Source organism: Manduca sexta, chromosome 2 (assembly GCF_014839805.1).
Source record: "Manduca sexta isolate Smith_Timp_Sample1 chromosome 2, JHU_Msex_v1.0, whole genome shotgun sequence".
Lineage (NCBI taxonomy): Eukaryota > Metazoa > Arthropoda > Insecta > Lepidoptera > Sphingidae > Manduca > Manduca sexta.
In genome coordinates this window covers 1975303-1996733 of record NC_051116.1, presented here as the reverse complement: position 1 = coordinate 1996733, position 21431 = coordinate 1975303, and the positions used below count along the sequence as shown (strand labels likewise).

At 36.7% G+C, this 21431-nt stretch overlaps 1 protein-coding gene across 6 annotated transcripts in view; it reads right to left on the bottom strand.

Moving 5' to 3' along the window:
- Nucleotides 1-20029: 20029 nt before the first annotated feature.
- Nucleotides 20030-21431, bottom strand: part of LOC115452742 (sex peptide receptor) — a 245348-nt gene continuing 243946 nt past the window's right edge. For all 6 annotated transcript variants that reach the window (XM_037437819.1, XM_037437815.1, XM_037437818.1 and 3 more), the window contains one exon: nt 20030-21138. In XM_037437819.1, coding sequence (XP_037293716.1) covers nt 20590-21138 — 549 coding nt within the window. In that variant the 3' untranslated portion in view covers nt 20030-20589. The remainder of the gene's footprint in view (nt 21139-21431) is intronic.

Below are 21431 nucleotides of genomic sequence, written 5' to 3'. Positions count from 1 at the left end.
TTGACATAAAAATATTGATGATATCAATGGAGTTATTTGTTGCAGCTGTCAATTACTTTACTAACCAACGTAATCTCAAGCATATTCGTCATAAACAACCCAATGCAAGTAATATTTCAATTACTGTAACCTTACTTAGCAACAAAGCAACGCGCCACGCTTCATAAAAATGTTTAAATAACAAAAATATGAACTCGGAATTGTCACATTGTCAAGTGTGACGCATTCCAACATCAGCCTGTGTTCATCCGGATTCAAAGGCCAATATTATTATGTATATTCTCACCGGTCTATGATTGCATCAGTTAGAAGAATAAGCTATGTCTGTTTTTAACAAATATGTGATAAAATAAATGTCTACTAGGCGAAGTATAATCTTTTGTTCATCAATAACTTCCTGGGTTCCACTCTAATTACTATCAGGTGCAGTGGAAACATTTTCCTTGCCCGTTTAGAAGAGCCTTTTCCCCTAAGGGACAAGCAGAGGTAACTAGTGTAATGGCGTAGAATATGGGTCCTCTTATGTAACATGAAATATAAATTCGATGGGTTAGATATTAGCATACCACAAAATGTCTTTCGATAGAATAAATATGTCAAGTTTCATCAGTAATACCCGAAACGTTTCTAATAAAATTCATCTCCAACGAAGTGGAAAGGAAAAAAACATTAGAGCCATGTGTTTGGGCATCTGTTTTGTAAAGAAAAAACATCAAATATTTTATTCATTTCCGTGATGTTTTTACTTACATATATACTGGGTTGGGTCGGTTGAACTTGTCTTCTGAAGTTGTGTGACAATATGTCCCATTGTTTAAAAACACCTTTTCTAGATTATTTAATTTATTCAAAAGACAACATGGTTATCTTTTAAACGGATAGGTCCACATCGCGAGCAAATGCGGGTTTAATTTATTTATTTGTTAAAATCCTCAGCCCTTAATACTAGAGTGATACAAACTGATAAACATATCTTAAAGCTAATAACGAATTTATTTAGATAGTGTTTTAAAAAAAAATAAGTTAAATAATGTATACTTATTACTAATGTATGTAATGGAACGTTTTTTCATTCACAGTTGCAGTAAATTTGTACTTCGTCTAAGAACACAGGAAGGCATATTATTTATAAAAATACAAAAAGTTTGTAAGCCGCGACACTGGTTGGAGCTTGACTAAGTGAATGTCGGGCAATTACCTTGCTTTCGTCTTGCCAGTATAGAGTTCGGGCAACGTATTTATGTAATAAAAACATCTTAGATTATAGTGCATATCGTTTTTTTTCCCCGCTGTATTATTTATATTTTTCTTCTAACACAATCCGTGGGTCACTATCCACTAGGTGAAGGTTCCAGTTGAAAACCAGCGCCAGGCACATCTTGCCTGGCATTTAGTGCTGACATGGAACCGTTTCGGCATTATCATGGGATGTACGTTGCCCGAACCTTCTATGTATTTTTTTTGTCCCTTGTTATAAATGTTCGTGTGCGTCCTAGTATATTGTACGAATAAGTTTTTCTTTCTTTCTGTTCTGTATGTATGCGTCTTTAATCATATTGTTCTTTATAGAATGTAAAGATTAAAAATAAGAACATCATCGCGAAATAAAACGATAAAAGTTCCATCAAAACTAAGTTATGTCGAGACCTCTAGTATCTTGCCAAGTTCGGTCCAATTTATCAAAACACAAAATATTTTTCAGCTTATCAAAATGGCAATGTCTGGAAACTGGCAATTCTTTATAAATTCCAGGCACTTTTTAGATAAAATTGGCCGTTGATATTCGAAAGATTTTATAAAATGATGGTAACAATTTAGGTTATTTTTCAGTTTCAAAATAGGCAAAATTTTCTTAATGTTATTTAATATTAGATACATTTTTTTTAATTATGTCCCTATTCCGTCTATAGCGAATCTGTATTTTGCAAACAACAAGACGAATATACCGCCATTGACGGAATATGGCCCTCTGACCTTACTAATCTTATTTGTACCCAATCCTAAATTTAGAGGCACCTATTTTACAAAATGCGGGTTTCTGTATAGCGGCACTAACCTAGCGTTACTCCCTCTGAGGCAATTCTTGTGCGCTCGGTCGCCACACTGAGCACGCCCATGCACGGGGGACATTTGTCGCGGCCCTAGGCACACAGTTAAGTGTGTTCCTCATGGTTGTCAATTCACATTAAGGCCTATGAGGGACTCGTGAGCATCTCCTCTCCACTTCACTCCGCTCATCCTAACACTTTCTCCGCCTTCCCCTTCTTTCCTCCCCTATTTCTCCTCTTCCTCTCTCCCTCTAGGGCACCTCAGTCGCTAATCCGAGGGGAACCAGTATACCGTTCGCAGGTTTCCCTCGGTGAAGACTGCGGGGTCTGTACTTACAAAAAAAAGCTAGTTTTATTAAAATATACATTTAAAGTAGTAACACTAGAGTTTCGGACCCGTGTTGGAAACTGCTCTCCAAACTAGTTGTAGAGCATTATGATTTTCAACGATGCTACTCAAGTTAAACAAGACGGTACTATAATCTAACAGATATAACTCTACGCGAATTGGCAGCTTTCTGGCATTGTATGGCCAGTAAAACTGATAAAGATGGAAACTCGATAAACTTCTCATTACTCTTGCCTTTTATATTAGCAACGCCAAATACTCATAGAAGTTTAGATTAATGTACTATGGTTGCAGCTCTGACTACCTGTTTGGAGACAAACGCGTGACGGTACGCATAAACAATATTATTAATTCGATAAATATTTTCATATTGTATCGACCAATGATAATTTTCAATGATATAACACAATAAATGTGATGAAGTAGACACAATTCCAGAGAGTATTGTGTTAAATTATGTACAAATTTAATTTTCTCACCACTACCCGTCTGATAAAATTAGTCGTCGGATTGAGTTAGAAAAAATAACTAGCGACCGCCAGCAGTCTTCTGGGACTGGTGTGTTGCCTGACTAATATTTTATAGAATATTATTTGGACTTCAAAGAGTATTAAATACAAGATCATAAAACTTAAATCTGGTACAAATAAAAAAAAACAAAACTAAGTCACACAAATACACGTGTGAATATAGAGACACACGCACACTATTTTTCAAATTTTATCGCTATTTTAGTTTTCTCCCGACGTTTCGAAGACTTTGCAGCTTTCGTGGTCACGGGAGGGACTGGACTGGACCACGAATGCTGCATAGTCTTCGAAACGTCAGGAGAAGACTAAAATACTAAAACCGCGATTAAATCCGTAAAATAGCTTAATTTTGATGTCTAACATTCGTGTAAATATAAGAAATCATTTTGAATATTTATTATTATTTTTTTTAGTATAATTTTTTGTATTACTTGATCTATATTTAATTCCTATTTTGGAAGTGCAGGGCCTACTAACACAGATATTGCTATACTTAAAAGGAGTGCTCGAATGAAAAAATTGTACCGAGGTAAGATAATGCAAATAAAGAAATAAATAAAATAAAAAAACATATGATGGGACCAGTGCAAAGATCTTTTGATGGCGCCAGTTTATTTTTTAGTTTTAAAATTGTACGTTGTCAGTACTAGTAATTAATTCTACATTATCCATAAGATTGAGAGGTTTCTTATCCGGGTCAGGCTATAATAGAGTCCAGGTTTAGAACTCCAGATCGTGTAGTTTGAGTTTTTTTAAAGGACAGGATGATCAAGGTTGTTTACATAGCCCACGGCAAGACCTAGTAATACTTAATCTGTTAATAATTGTTTTAAATAAGATAATTTTTTGTAAAACTCCAATAACGATAAAGAAATATATTTTACTGTACTTTTCCATTTCTTCGACGTGAATTAATTGTCTCAAAAATTTAAAACACTTCGACGAAGCTTTGGGTATAGCAAATGAACAATAGCTATTTCTTAGAAAACTAAACCTAACTTGAATAGTAACCCTACTGAAAATACAAATACGGTATTATCTTACATTAAAAGCAGTCTTGGGATTCACAATCGATACAGAAGCTCCTTAGGGATCGTAATCAAGAACTGAATGAATTATAAAGGTAAAGTCTAGTTTTGCGGTGAAAATCCACAATATAGGGTTGGCACATAATTATATATTCTATCTTACAACGTTAGCCGTCTTCACGTTAGCCTGTATAATATCCAGTCATCTCGTATTTATTTCAAAGGATAGACAGAGGTACTTAGGTACTTACTGATGGTAGGTCTTTCTTATGTGAGAGTCTGCCTGGGTACCACCGCAATGTCGTTTTCTACCGCCAAGTAGCATGTAGTCATTGTCATGTTTCGGTTTGAAGGACATTGTAGCCGCTGTAACTGGACATAATAAGACTTAACGTCTCATATCTCAGGATGGTCAGCGCATTGGAATATCAAACAATTTGTAATTCAACGTGTACGATAGTGTTTTTACTGTTTAGGGGCGGTCGTATCGCTTACCATGAGGCGAACGGCAAGCTCGTCTCGTCAAAGCATAAGCTATATATCGCATTCGATAAAAACAAAAAGAAAAATACGCACGTTCGCGTATCACAAACGATAATGTGTTTAGACGCTACTAGTAAGACAGTCGAATAAAACGCCTAAACAGTCTACATAAACATGATTTGAAGGTATGATCAAATTAAAAATGTTATAAAACAGTCGTAATTGTTTCAATTGGCGAGGGCCGAGGAGTAATGATCTCTCTTAATCGATACTCTAACTAGACCCCACTCCACTTGCCATCAGCTACAGTAATGCCCAACCATATCCCTATAACGGTGAAGGAAAACATCGTGAGCAAACCTGCACATCTGAGAAGTTCTCTATGGGAATTTCGAAGGTGTGTGAAGTCTACCAATCCGCACTAGGCCAGCGTGGTGGACTAAGGCCTAATCCCTCTCAGTAGTAGAGGAGGCCCGTGTTCAGGAGTGGGCAAGTATATAATATAGGGCTGATATTATTATTATTATATATCCCTATAAAAACGCCTTCATCCTAAACAGTATATCAAAAAATCCTTTTTCGTATACAAAAATAATCCATATTCATTCAAAAAGGTTCTATTTGTTGCCCCAAACTCCCGAATAACATAGTCGGTTTATAAATAAAAATATCTGGCCGATGCCGAAGTATCGTCTATTTTTAGACTGTTTCGCTCCCATAGTGATCCTCTAATTCCTAGAATAAGAAAATTGTCAACTTGTAAAAAGAAATTTTTTTTTAACCCCCACGCAAAAAGAGGGCAGTTAAAAAAATGCTTTATTTATCACGTAGGCGAACATAGTTGTACTCACAAGTCAAGGTTCATGAGAATATTTAATTATTACTTAGATAAAGTAGCTTATATAACTAAAAATATTTTATATTGGACATAAAATAAATGAGACTATAAAGTAAACAAAGAAACCAGCTCTAGCTGGCACGAAAGAAGAAATAAAAAGATGAATATCTCAATGAAAATAAAGGGAGAAACGCTTCGCGATCCTCACCGTTGAGGACGATTAAAGCCCTAACCTAGCTAACCTACCAGTCTTTCACTAGCTACCTAAGCGATGACTACTCGAAGAAGAAAGGCAGAAAGAAACTCCGGGCATTTTTATGTTATGTTTAAGTTACATGTGTATATCTGTCTGCGGCATCGTAGCTCCCAAACAAATGAACCGATGTTGATGCGTTTTTTTTAAAAGGCTGATGTGATTGATGTAATCCGGTCTTATTTTACTGCACTGCGAGCCATTGCCCACTAAGTAGCACAATATTGTGTAAAATACCGCTTAAGTCTTGAGACAGCTGTCATTAAAATCAGGCCTGAACTTCCTGTAATGTTTATGCCTAGCAGGGCAATCCCAGACCTTGAATTTTTTTGAGGCGGGGCAAAACCTGGAATATGCCGCCGCCATCCACCTACATATTGTCATCGTCATCATCATTGTGGCGGTACAATTAGTATACACACCGCCAACTTGTCAACAGCAATGGAACTAAGAGAAGACCTATTCGCTACAATCATTACTATTTTGCGCCCCGCGGAAAATAATGTGTTTATTGTATTGGAAGTATCATAGTCAAAGTTGTGTCAATGATGAATTGTGTATTCGCTGCCAAGTTTGAATTTGCCGACCTCTTAATTCGCAGCCTGGTGCATGGGCACCACTTTCCCTCCCTAGATCCAGGGTAGCAGCAGAGATATATAATATAAGACTGATAACCCTCTCTTGCAGTCATAAAGCTAAGTTAATCTTATTCAAATTAAACTTCAAAGACCTACGCTCATTTATCAAATCGTAGACTAACTTAAATAGGATGCAGCGACCCAAAATAACCTCAAAAACATTGACGCAGCGGAAATCCAATTAAAAACTAAATATCAGTGTCCAGAGAGCATTCATTTTTCCAACAAGAACGTCGCAACTTTGTTTATTAAGCTTTGATAGGCTATGGAAGTTAGCAAAGGTTTCTGTCTACTTAATATTAGTTTCGCTATGACCTAGATAGGCTGTTTCATTCGTTCCTTTTTGTTTTAGCTCTCATTCACTCGTTCATTATTTTGATAAAGAACTTCACGGCTTTATTCTCGAAGGGGTAGGCAGATATGCTATGGCATCAAGTTTCACCTGTGTGTTCCGTTCCATGATGTGATAGGTGGCGAGACTATCACCATAGTAGGCAAAAATTCCAGATCTGGGCACAAAATCCAATAAAATTTTGACCAGTGGAGGGATTCAAGAGGGAGGTTTAAGTGTATAATACTTTAATATTTTTTATCACAGTAATGTAGGTATTATATGTACTCTGATACCTGTGCAAAATTAGGGCGAGTCGTTAGTAGTAAGTAAGAGTCGCTAGTTAACAATAATTTTCGGTTTATCATTTCATCTTCCTCTGCTCTGGATATTAAAAAGATTTTTCTTATGGATTGTATTAATAAATACATTTCAAGATAATTACTGTGGATTTTGACTTAGGATTCCAAGTAGAGAAAATAAATGTCGTTGGAAATAAGAACGGAAAATGTGGTTGCAATATATTGCTATCTAGCTTGCACTTACACAACAAAATAGCACTGACATCACTGTAGTGCATACTTTATCCATGTTAACCCTACTATTAAATCCAATTTAAAACAATAGTGACGTTTATTTTTAGAATATCTTTTAAAATATTGTTTTTTCAGTGTTTGGGTAATCATCTGTTTGGGTGTTAGAAGTAAACGAAATAACAGCCAAATAAATTTTAATGAAATATAGCACACGGATAGATCAGATCCAGGATAAACATATTATACCTTTACTTTTCATTCCAGTTACTGCTTCCGTGGGAAATATTCAATTTTTTTTATTTCAATTTGTAAGTACATGGCACTGGTGTAGTACAGATGCCAATATGGATTGCTATAGTCATTTAGGTATTTTTGGAGCAGGAAAGACTTTTGCGCGGGCTGAGTCGCAAAAAACACCAAGTAACTTATAAAACTATATGAAATAGCGGGATTTACAACCCTGAAACTTTGTCACGTGGGCGACGCTGCGAGCAAAAGTTAACAATAAATGAGTAGTATATGCTCATTATTGCTTTCTTTTAAACGAGGCATAACATCCAAGTAAAACACAAGAAATACCCAAAGGAAAAAAATGAAGTTGATCTAATTTATAAACGAGAGTATTTTATTTGTGTTGTCACGCAAATTGTCCGTAATGTGTAAATTCGCTTTACATGTCTTGGAGGTGACACGGGTGGGGTGACAGAATAGGGGGGGGGGGGGTCTGAGTGAATTATTTAACTGTATAAACCTTTGTCACGTTTCGTCACAACTAAGTGAGGTTTTCGGCTTTGTTTGAATAAGGTAAGATTTTGATAAAGAATTTATAGGTCAAATAGTATGATAAAAATAGAGGGATGAAAGTTACACTGGGACTATCAGATAGTTCCTAATTACTTTGGTATTTTTAATTTGTTAGTGCTAGGATATGTTTTATATCCGCCCTGATAGTGACCATTGTACACAAGGTGTTAAGACCACGTAAGTGTGTCGTGTTCCGGGATCAGCCTGTGTATATCCGGTTCTAACAGGCCGGCATAATTGTGTCGACTATCAAGGGGTAATCATCTCACGTCGGTCGACATTCTATTGATCCCCATTCCATTTACCATCAGGTGCAGTATGGCCACATGTCCGTGCTTGTAAAAAAAAATATGATGTATCAACAAGATTTTTCACATAGATATAATGATCCAGAGAGTGGCAAAGTTTACATTTTCCTCGAAACTGACAGATTTCAGGGAGCCTATTCCAGGAAAATATTGTTATTCATCAAATCAAGACCTCGTATATGGAATTCAAGAAATTACGTTGTTCTCAATAAACAAACATACTGTAAATTCGTTACGTTGTGCGTATCGTGTACAAATATAATTTAAATTAACACTTTGTAGACTTAACGGTGAGTTACCTTAAACGTGTTAAAGTATTTTATTAACTGAATTAACAAGAAACATGAATTATTAGATTCGTAATAACAGTAAAATAACTGTTTATTTTTCTTAGTAATCAATAATATATAAAAATAAATGTATGTTTGTTCCTTATCGAAAATAGCTGGAGTGATTTTAATGTTCTTTTTAGGTATACTTCAGATGTGACGAGCGGGTGCTTGTGAGAGTTTTAGTAGCGATTGGACTACCAGAAGTCCTCTAGCTATAGATATTTAGTGTTACTCGTGCACGCTCTGGTATATAATATAATAATATTAGCCCTTTATAATATACTATCCCACTGCTGGGCACGGGCTTCCTTTACTACTGAAAGGGATTAGGCCTTAGTCCACCACGCTGGCCTAGTGCGAATGGGCAGACTTCACATACCCTTAAAATTCTTGAAGAATTTTTCAGATACGCAGGTTTCCTCACGACGTTTTCTTTCAACGTTACAGCAAGCGATAATTCACAAAGTATACATACGTAACTTTAAAAAAGTCAACAGTGAGTACACTTGGGTTTTGAATCTGCGGACATTCTTCTCGGCTGTCTATTCCACTCCCAACTAGGCTATTGCCACTATGCTTTCCATAATCCCTTGCAGTTTGTGTGATTAGCATAAGTGCATTTACGCACAGTGCGATGGATATAGTCCGAAAAAGTGTTTAGATTTGTGCTCTTATCCCGCGACAGCTCGCAATACCCACGTTCAAAAGGTGGCACGGCGCGTCTTCGTAGATGAAATGATCAATATTTATGCTCGTTATTAGTCTATTAATGAAAACAAACACAATAAGTTTTTTTTTATTATTCATTTATCTATTAGAGTTTATATTCAAAACAACTGAAACAATTTTGATGGGAACTCGATTTGAAAAAAAAGAGGAATTTATGGAAAAAAAAATGTAACATCCCTTAAAAATACCCAATTATCTTTTGTGTCCAAGCAGCGATAGAAATGATGGCCCTTTTTCAAAAGTTTCAAATAAATTTTATTTGACAGTTAAAGTATTAAACAGCTAATGTAAGTATGTAGGTACTTATTTTTTTATTTATTTAGGCGCATAGATTAGTCTGACTTCTGCATTTGGTCGGCTTATATATTATGTGACCAGTAGCTTTCCTTAGAAGTTGTGAACACTACACCTATAGTAATAAAACAAAGAATAAAGTTTGTTTGATCAAATTACTTCTTCAACATGCCTTCATGCAATCTGAATTTAAATTATTGAACGTTAGAAAATGCATAACGTCGTAGTTAAATTATTAAAATAGGACGTTTTGCGAATTGTTCAATCTATTTTTATTAATTTACCATTTTATTAGGAAATAGTCATAATCTTAAATTATTGGTGATGTTTGAACTACGCTCGCAGGCCTGTATCGAAGAAAAATCATCATCAGCGCTTTGCAGTCCTCTACTGGATAGGTCTCTCCCAAGATACGCCACGGATTCCGATCTACTGCTTTATGCATCCAGTCGCTGCCGGCTCTCTTGTGTAAGTCGTCCCGCCACCTGGCCAGAGGGCGTCCCACGCTACATTTGCCAAGACGCGGTCTCCCCTCCACACAATGTCAGAACAATACTAATAGAAAATTTGACTGTTACTGAGTAACTTACCTTGTATCATAGTTTAAATTTAATTATTATTACTGGAAAAGGCTTTTCAGTCTTTACCGATTTTAGGCTTTGTGTTACATTCACAGTTCACTTTTCGCTACTGACGTGTTTCCCCTAAAAATTAGGTAGTTAAGTCATCCAAGGATGCGAGGCTGTCTAACGGTGTGAAATTTAGCCTCTTTCCACTAGAGTTGAAGTAAGTTACGAAGTAGTACTATTGACGGATTCATCCCGTTTAAATCTCTGTGGTATGTGTCAGAGTTGCGTCAAGCGGAGATGGAAAATGCAGTGATATTAGGTTTGCCCTTCGCTCTGCTTAGTTCGCATATTGTATATCTTAAGATCGACAAAATGTATTTTTTATTGCTTTGAATGATGAGATGAGCTGAACGTTCGTCTGATGGTAGGCAATACGACCGATAAATAGTAGAAATACCATCCAACACCTTGAATTACAAAGTAAAGTTTAGTATATGACTCCGCTCGTCTAAGACATGAGGTGTTAAGTCTTGTAGTTCTTGATGTATATTTCATCCCAGCCATTTATTAAATAGCCTGTTTCTTGCACACACCCGCGACGTGGTGGCGACGTCGACGCGGGCCATCAATTATGTACGTCTGACCCACTTACACTATCGAGATGTTTACTCGGTATAGATTTTTCTTATTAATGAATTAAGCTTGAAATGTCCGAGTTGAGAGGAAATTTTATTTCCAGAGATTGTACTAGCTTTTGCTCGCGACTCCACCTGTAGTTTTTCGGGGATAAACATCCCACTATACATTTTCCCGGGATAGAAAGTACCTTATGTCATTGCTAATATTTCAAACTATCTCCATACAAAATTTTCAATAGATTCTGTTGTTTCGTGAAACCGTCAGACAGACTTAATATCGCATTCATATTAGTTGGATTCATATTTTTATTTGTATAGATAATTATTAATCATTTACATATTACGTGATATTTGTTATTTCTACTAAGTATCAGCCCGGAGTCTGGAATTTATGTCTGATATTACGATAGGCTTGCACCTTATCACATGATGGGACGGAACACATTTGACGAAAAGTGGGTGCCTTGGTTTCATACCTCTTTTGGGGATAAATGTGTGAAGTGTGTCTTGCTTGTTAATAACTTTTTTTTACAGAACCAGTGGAATACTGCAAGCAAAGCAGAATAAGTGATTATTTTCGGCACTTGGATATTTGTACGGACGTCCCCGCTGGCTGAAATATCTAGAAATAAATGCTGTATATTGAATCCGGGCTCGTACTCTTTTTGTTAGTCTACAATTTAATACCAAGAAATCAAGAAATAGGGTACTTAGAATTCAATCTTGTTCAAAGTTAATAAATATAATTTCTGGAATTGATAATAAAATGGTTCTGTTTGAAAAGGACTTTAACTAAAATAGAAGATAATTTAATTAAAGTGTTTTGGTAAAACAAAAATATTTGTTGGGTTATATTGAGTTATATTGTTGTTTACTCTGAAACCATTAAAATTAAACTATTTTTCAGATTTTATCGTGGTTTTAATATTTTAGTTTTCTCTAGACGTTTCGAAGACTTTGCAGCCTTCGTGGTCACGGGGGCGGACTGAGGTGTTGGTCATCCGCAAGTCGAAGTTACAATATCTACCTACATTTTATAATTATACAACTTTTAAAATTTTAGTTCTTGGTGGTCCGATCTACGCAGAATGAGCTCACGGTGTCTTGAAACTAAAATAGTTTTGCAAACTGGGCTTCGAGATTACTTATCATCAACATTAATTTAATCATATTCTATTCTAATATTTAAAAACAGCATTTAAACAGGTAACCTCAGAAGTATTCCGAGTTAAGATACTTCAAATAGTCTAGATTGGAATGCAAAAGTTAAACGAAGCGTGGCCCGAGCTCTTTGCATTTAAATGCTTTGAACTATTAAGAGAAAGGATTTTATTTCACAGTCTCGCAGGTTAAGCTGTGAATAGCTAGATCTTGGGTTTAATTTCCAGGTAGGGTTAAAAAAAATGTTTTGAATTTGCCTGGGACTCAGTGGCGAAAAAAAAAGCGGCGATAGCCTAGTTGGGTGTGGAACGGTCTGCCAAGACGAATGTCCGCAGTTTCAAATCCTAAGGGCACACACCTCTGACTTTTCTAAAAAATCATGTGTGTATTCTTTGTGAATTTATCGTTCGCTTTAACGGTGAAGGAAAACATCGTGAGGAAACCTGCACATCCGAGAAGTTCTCTATAGGAATTTCGAAGGTGTGTGAAGTCTACCAATCCGCACTAGGCCAGCGTGGTGGACTAAGGCCTAATCCCTCTCAGTAGTAGAGGAGGCCCGTGCTCAGCAGTGGGCAAGTATATATACGGCTGATATTATTATATTTATCATTCAGTGGCGAAGGGTGGAATTTTCTGATGGGCAATCCGACACAACACATAGGTACCAATAATATGCATGAATGTGGTTTGCAAGTCGTTCTAATGATAATTAGATATTACATAAATTGCAAAAGGGAAACCGGCAGGAATTGCGTTATATGGACCCTTCGCCACGGCTGGGACTACATGCCTTTTGATGACTGACTGCCTCGATGGTGTAGTAGCATTTCGTAACGACTGCAGTGGGGCCTCGCCATCGATCTCCGGGTAAAGTGGATTAATATTGGGTTTGTCTACTCAGACTTAGCTTGTAGTTTGAAATATATTCTCGATAAGAAGTGGATAACATGTTCTATAGGCTGGCTGAAATAAGTAAGGTTCCCGTACCTTTAATCCCCAATTAGTAGGCAGAGTCGTAACTAGTGCATCCAATTTTCGACGTGCGTATTCCCTCCCATGATGTGGGGCTAGTCTATTGCCATATCGGGTACAAATTCCAGACTCCGAGCTGTTACTAACTGCAATTAAAACCCATTTTGTGCGACCCGGGGATCGATCCCACGACCTCAGCATTGTAGTCATACCGTAATAAAACTTTGCCACTGAGGCAGTCTATTAATTTTAAACTCATAATTTTTTTGGTCACACCGACGTAGACCCCCGTCAAATCTCCCGTAGACTCCTGGGGTTCAACTGAACCACTTTGGGCATCAATGTTCTAAACAAAAAACAAAAGACGAGACAAATTACCAGAGCTTTTCCTTGCAAAAGACTCATATCTACTAGAAAAAGTTACATAAACTTATCTCACATCTCTTGGGTGTGTCGAGCATAACTTGGCACGTTTAAATTACTTTTAACAACTTTACGAGGATAGAGCTACACGACGTTTTAATTTGTTTTAAAAATATCAAAGTGTACACGTGCGTGGTAGGAGAGACGTTAAGGGTGGATTCCGAATACAACGACAAACGGTATGACGCAATAGATTTAGTTGCGTAACCAGAAATTTTAATGATTTTTTATGTTTAAGCGAAAGTTAGACATTGAAATAAAAAACTATTTACGGGTTTTATTGCGGTTATATTAGTTAAATTAGTTCTGTGGTAAACATAAAAAAAATGCGGTTGAATTGAGAACCATCTACTTTTTTTTAGTCGGTTAAAAATAAGAAAAGAAAATCCTATCATTCTAATCCCTATTGAATTATAAATTGGACAGTGTGTGCAGTATTTGAATGAATGAAATGCATAAATTGCTGCTGAATTTTGTATGAAATACAGGTATAGAGACAGATGAAATACAAAAAACATTTAGGCTATACATTTGACCGGTACAATATTCCAGGAAATTACTTTTACAATATAAAACTATATAGCAGTGGCGAAGGATGTAATTCTTCAAAAAGTAACTCGAGAAAAAACATTGCCTTACCTAACATATCGAGGCCAATCAAAAACCAAAAACTAAGACAAACCCAAGTAAACCTAAAAAGGGACGCCTATAGAAATTGTATAGACACCTCACCATTACTATATTGGAAACTTGTAAGGGGCGAAAATGATGAGGTTGATAAATGAGGTGATGTTGGCAGGGCGGCGAGAACAAACACATTATTGTATAACGAATACTATATTAAACAAGCGTTAAAAGAGTGTCACGTCCCACGATGTGGAAGCGCAAACCCTCTCCCACTGTTGGTGTCGCAAATATAGTCACAGGCAGTGGAAGCTACATCCTGTTAGCTTATTATATTGCACTCTTCAATTCCTGCAATTCTCATACTTTTATACCTTCGAAACCGAACCATAGTTCTGGAGGTCATGTTTTGCTGGAGAATCTTGACATTGCGATGTATAATTTACTCGTTTCGTTGTAGCGCCGTCTCTTGACGATGGGATGGAACTAGTTTTATTTCCGATGTGTTACAAACTGCGTTTTACGACAATTTATCCGTAGTGTTCGGAATCCCACCTTTAGCGTGGAGACGACGAGGCAGCGAGGCGGGAACGATACGTATGATGTTTGTTCAGCTGTAATATCTTCGTATTAACACTGATTGTGTTACCGATAATTATGTGTAGGCGTGTATAATAAAGATTGAAGATATCATTCTGTACATTGGATATGTATCAGTTAGTATTGACAAGCGTGAATGATGAACACGTTTCAAATCAACAATAAATATATACTAATGCTTTTCATGCTTGAAGGGTAGACAGAGGCGTTACCAGTGTACTTTTTCGTGTGTATTCCGTCTCATGGTGTGATAGTGACCTTATCGCCATATTATTTTCCCATTGCATTTAAAAGTGATTTGAGAGAATTCTGATTACGAAATCACTTTTAATAATTAAATTAGGTTTTTCGCTATTTACTTGGAAGCTAATTTAGGTGTAGATAAGTGTGCCAAAATATCTGCCTGTAAAAGAGGGAGGAGATCGTGATTTTATGTATATATTTTATAAAGATATTTTGTAATCCAAAGTCGTAATTTAAATTTTTCGATAGATCATATTATATACTTATTATGAGCCATACTTACGTATAGTATAGCAAATATATACATCTGAGATGTAATTTTATTTTACTTCTTATTCCTTCTTACCAATATGCGATAATGTGTAAAAATGTTCAGTTTTTTTGGGAACTGTTGCTGTTATCACCGGGCGGGGGTATCCTGCTAACAATGGTGTTATATAATAATAATAATATCAGCCCTGTGTTATATACTTGCCCACTGCTGAGCAAGGGCCTCCTCTACTACCTGAGAGGGATTAGGCCTTAGTCCACCACGATGGCCTAGTGCGGATTGGTAGACTTCACACACCTTCGAAATTCCTATAGAGAACTTCTCAGATGTGCAGGTTTCCTCACGATGTTTTCCTTCACCGTTAAAGCGAACGATAAATTCACAAAGAATACACACATGATTTTTTAGAAAAGTCAGAGGTGTGTGCCCTTGGGATTTGAACCTGCGGACATTCGTCTTGGCAGACCGTTCCACACCCAACTAGGCTATCGCCGCTTTTTATTTGTTATATTCAATACAAATTCTAGCGAACGGCAATTGTCTACCTCAGTGAGTTTTAGCGGCAAAGGCTTGAACATGGGCGAAGTCGCAAGTAACACGTAGAAAACAAACTTAAAATAACTGTTAAATATCAGTATAGTATATTGTAAGTATTTATGTCCAGCAGACTGTAACAGTCTAAGGATGGTCATGATAAATATTTATAAATCTTAGTATTACTACGGTAATTCTAGACTTATAGTAAACCACTGAGCAAGAAACCTCTAGACAAACTATCATAGAAATTGAAACACCGGCCAATGGGACAAGTTTGATTAGATATGTATATTTCGATAGCAGTAACCTGTTCTATTAAAACTTTTATCGGATGATTGCCCTCTCTATTATAAGGGCCTTGATTATTATTACTTAAGGTGCCCCCAGCAAAACGGCGCGTTAACAGTATTTTTTATTTTTTTTTATTTATTTCTTTGAATGACGAGACGAGCATGCCATGCGCCTGATGGTAAGCGATACGACCGCCCATAAACAATAGCATACCTTTCAACACCTTGAATTACAAAGTATCGTTAGGTATTCCACCTCGCTCGCCATCCTGAGACATGAGATGTTAAGTCTCATTATGTCAAGTAGTTAAATTGGCTACAATATTCTGCAAATCAGAACACAAGTACACACTGCTGCTTGTTGGCAGAAATAGACATTGCGGTGTTACCTATTCATGCGAACTGTCACATATGTGAGACCTACTAGTAAATAATGACGTATATGTAACTCAATATTGAAAAAAAAAATGGTTATATCTTTTTTCATTATGACGAGAGACTTTAATACACAACTACTGGAACATATAAAGACACAAATGTAAGAAAACCGAGAGAATAAAATAAATCCTGGAACATAATATTATATGAAAGGAGTAATTGAATTAAGTGAATACATCTAAATTATATTATGTCGAGACAGTTGGTTATGGACGGCATTGCGGTCGATACAATCAACTATATTTAGAATAGTGTGGAATAATCGCCTAGACTTCGCTTAAACTTAATGATTTCTTTTGTTTATGCGAATGTAAGACCTTAAAATAAAATTATTTTTTTGATGTCATCGCGGTTTTTATATTATAATTTTCTCTCGACGGTTGAAGTCTTTCTATACTCATCGATATATATGTACTACGCGCTAGATTTGGCGTTCGGAATATACAACTGAATTGAACTGTAATCCATTCAAACCGATTTTAGTATGATGTCAATATTAATGCTTGTGGCTGTGTACGGAGTGGCGCTCATAATATAAAAACGCGAGTGTAAGTGCAAACCTGCATGTGAATAAAAAATATAAGTCAAATGAGTAAAATTATTTGTTGTTCAAGTGAATAAATAGATTATAACAATGACGATTTAGTTGCCATTTTGTTCAGATTTTGAACAAATAGTTTATTTGGACGTTCGTGTCTATATAATATACGTCAATAACGTTTACAAAATTATATAATTGAAAATGTAGGTATATTGTAACTTTGATTTTTCGGATGATTAACCCCTTAGTCCGCCCCGTGACCATGAAGGCTACAAAGTCGAATCGTCGGGAGAATATAATAATATAAAAATCCGAAATATAGTTTCATTTATACGTGTAAACTTACTCGTATGAACTAACTCAGTGACGTATTTGTTACGTGCGAAGTATGATTTTCGGTCTGAGGACGATTTAATTAAATTTATAACAGGATCTTAGGCTTGTGCAAGCCTAAAACCATGTTCTTTATTTCAAACATAAGATATCGTAAAAAAATTAGTTTATTTGTTACGCCTTCACACTTCGTAAACCGCCGATCATGAATTTTTGCATATACATACGTCGTCAGATGTACACATGGTATCTTCATTCAGAACCCTGTTCCCGAGGAATACCAATTGATTAACAAAATCTACATTAATACTAACATATCAGGCCTAACTAGGAGGCACGCCCAGTTTCGTCGTACTAGTACGCGGTACGAGTACGACTATCGCTCTGAGATACCGGGGTCGAATCGAGTCTAGTTAAAAATAACTGAGTCGAGTTAAAAATAATAGTCATCAGGTTTTTCCGTCTTCAAAATTATTCAGGCGCAGCTCAGAGTATATGTTGACGATGTGATAATCCCGTGCCTCAAAAAGCATGTAAAGTCGTTGGTATTGCGCCTGATCTCTCTCCGGTCATGTCGGATTGCTGTCTCACTGGACTTTGAGAGTGAAGGAACAGAGAGTGCTTGTGTATTGCGCACACACCCGTACACTATAATATCTCCCGCGTACCTGATCTCCGTTGAGATTAGCCACCGCCGTATTCAGTTAGGAGTGATTCATTCCTATAAATCAATACTTATAATATCAAATTCAATAAGTGTCATTAGCTATAATACTCGTATACCATAACTCATTGTAAATATAAATCCATTATTTACGATTATAGCGCAGTTCCGACCTATACTCATATGTATTATCGACTTTATTTATTAATGGACATTAAAAGGATAATGTGGGATTGAATTTTTATTACCGATATGATTAATGGAGCGGTATTTGTAATGGTTTATTTGGTTTCCCCCCCTTTCTCCGTGGGGGTGGGGATACATGTTCAATAAACATTATTATAAGAATTTTATCTATACTCATATATAAAGCTGATGATTTTTTTTATTTAACGCGCTTATTTGAGGAATTTCTAAATCGATTTTGTATTTCTCACCGATTACGCAATTCTTGCGTACCAAGCACACATTCTCACGAATTATCGTCATTAAAGAACGCTTCAACAGTATAGAAAGCGTTTTTTTTATTTATCATCTCAGCCACAGGAAGTCCACTGCTGAACATAGGCGTCCCCCAAGGATCTCCACGTCGACCTGTTGGAAGCGGCCTGCATCCAGCGTCTTCCTGCGACTTAGCCAGGTCGTCCGTCCATCTTGTAGGCGGGCGTCCGACATTTCGCTTGCCTGTACGTGGCCTCCACTCTAGAACCTTTCCCCAACGGCCAAGAAGCAAGCAAGCTCGAAGGACCGATGGCCGTTGGGTTATTATTAATTTTAAAATTCGACGATAATTTTAAGTCGGACGTTTCTGAACACCAATAGCTAAGTCGTAATCGCTGACGCCTGACAGCGTGTTGGGGCGCGCCCCGTGACGTCATACACCACATCTCGTAAAACTTATTACTAATAAAATATCCAATAACGTTACGACTCTGTTTATTGGTCGTTTTATTAAACTAGTGTATGGCCTACATACCAATATCGATATAAAATGTCAGTTACGTCTGTGTTTGGCGAGTAGATGATGTGCATTTTACATGGAATGGTGTAGCAGTGAACCATTTATTAATTATTTTTATATTTATTACTAAGTTTTAAGAAAAATATTCTTAACGGACAATATGAGTCCTATTTTACTTCACTAAATATTATAATACCTTATTATTCGATTACGGCAAAGCGGAAAAGGTTGTGGCGGTACATACACATACATATAGTGCATACATATACATACAGTGCATACACCGCCATCTCGATGATTGATATATTGACACACCTGTAGTGATATCGCACAGCAATCACGCTAGATGGCGGTAGACGATACTGGATTACGCTTGCACAATTTGCGCGACGCCCAGCATATATACCACCTCCGAATAGGAACCGTTGGAGGGCCCGCGGCCGGTCAGGCGCAACATCTGCCTGATTGGGAATCTTCCCCTTCCATAGAGGAACGCAACCATCTGTTCCTCTACAGCGGCGTCAACCTTTACGCCGCTAAAGGGTAATGATTTTAACATTCTATATAATATCAAGTATGTATCCGTTTTATGTTTCACTCTAACGACGTTATTAGCGGCGATAGTCTAGTATGTTGCAGGACGGACTGCTGAAACGAATGTCCGCAGGCTCAAAACCCAAGGGCACACACCTCTGAGTTTTCTAAAATTATGTGTATGCTTTAAGAATTATCGCTTGCTTTAACGGTGAAGGAAAACAGCGTGAGGAAACCTGCATACCTGAGAAGTTCTTTATAAGATTTTGAGAGTGTGTGAAGTCTACCAATCCGCATTAGGCCAGCATGGTGGACTAAGGCCTAATCCCCCTCAATAGTAGAGGAGGCCCGTGCCCAGCAGTGGGACAGTATATAATACTGGGCTGATATTATTATATATATAATATTATAAGCTATTTTTTGTGAGAATGTTTGGATATTGTTAGATTTTGATGAAATCTTGTGAAGTCTTCTACTAAGCCCTAATCCCGAGAGTGGTTTCACTTACACTTTACACTTTTTACAGCATATTGCAGAAAAGCGTTGGGTTCGTTATTATGAATGGCCACCTATTTGACAATCTTTTGTGGATTCACATCCGGGCAAATTGCTAGGAAATTCCAATATTTACCAATCTGGGAATCGAACCCAGGTAGAGAATGCCCATGGCATGAAATCAGCCGTTACAAGACAATATGTATGAAGTGCAATAAATAAATAAAACCACAATTAATTACACATTTTTTATTTATGCCTCTAACATTTCACGTTTCTTAATCTGCTTATAAAATTCAGTATATAATTACCGTGATCTATATCTACGTAAACAGAAACAAGCAATAAACATTTCTTAACGTATTAGTATATATTTATTTTTTTACACTTTTCTACTTACATAAATTTTTACAAACATTCAATAAATGAAACTATATCTAACATTTAGATATTTACAAATTTATAAAGTACTTCTCGTGAATGGGGGCTCGTCCATTCTCTGGCGGTGTTGCCAGCATATCATTACACAATTAATTATTACAACTAACTCACGATCTGGTGACAACACTGCCTCCAAGAAGTACCACTAAACATAGCAAAAATATAAAAACACGCAAACTATTACAAATATTTATAGTCGCTTAAAATATCTAAATGTATCGATGCTTTTAAAATATTGTGCTGACAACACTCAACAAGATGGCGTCGAAATAAAATGACATTTAGACCGTTGATATGTCACTAAGACAATAAATATTCCAAAATTCTTAAGCTATCGTATGTATTTACATAATCTAAAGTACAGTTTCGTTTGTGCATGTTCTAGGCCCGTTTACTAAAGAATAGCGACTGGACCCGCCATTTTTCCTACTAGTAACAGCTCCCCTAATGAACAATTCCTTGAACGTCTCTCGGAATTGCCTCGACATGCCGCAATAAATAGCAAAATTAATCGGATAAGATACAATAATAAAGAAATTTGTTATCAATATCAATATATTAGCAATATGATAGTCTAAAATTTCAACTATAGTACTTGAGATTATGTGTAGTATAGTGACTACTGCTACCGGTATTTCCACCATTAAAAAAACAGTCACGACTACAATTAACATAAGCGTGGTACAATTTGAGTCACGTAGTCTTTTACATTCGGATTTTCGATTCTCTTTGAACAGTTTCTGCCTGTTAATTTGGGCAGTGCGCATGGCTCTGAACAGGAGCACATTCAGGACCACCAGGGACGTGCACGGGATGAGATGCACGAACAGTACCCTGAACCCGTAGTACGTGATGAAGTAAGCATCTAACGACAACGCTTCCACCCATGGAGCCATTTTGATCTGGAAAAGATAATGTGATTGTATTAATGTAAGAAGTGTCCGCATTAGTAGTGTGGTCAAAGGTCTAAATCATCTTACAAGTAGGGGGGGGGGGGGATGCCCAGATATACAACATAATATAATACAGAGTTAATATTAGTAATATAGCTTGCCATAGACGGGCCCTATATCAAACTTGCAAAGTGTATAAACCCTAACTAGAGTAATGTATCTTAAAGGGGCCTACGTGTTGGATCCATGTCACCACGCCTTCCAAAAGGACCGGGCTTTATGCCGTGATTTCTGGCATCAAG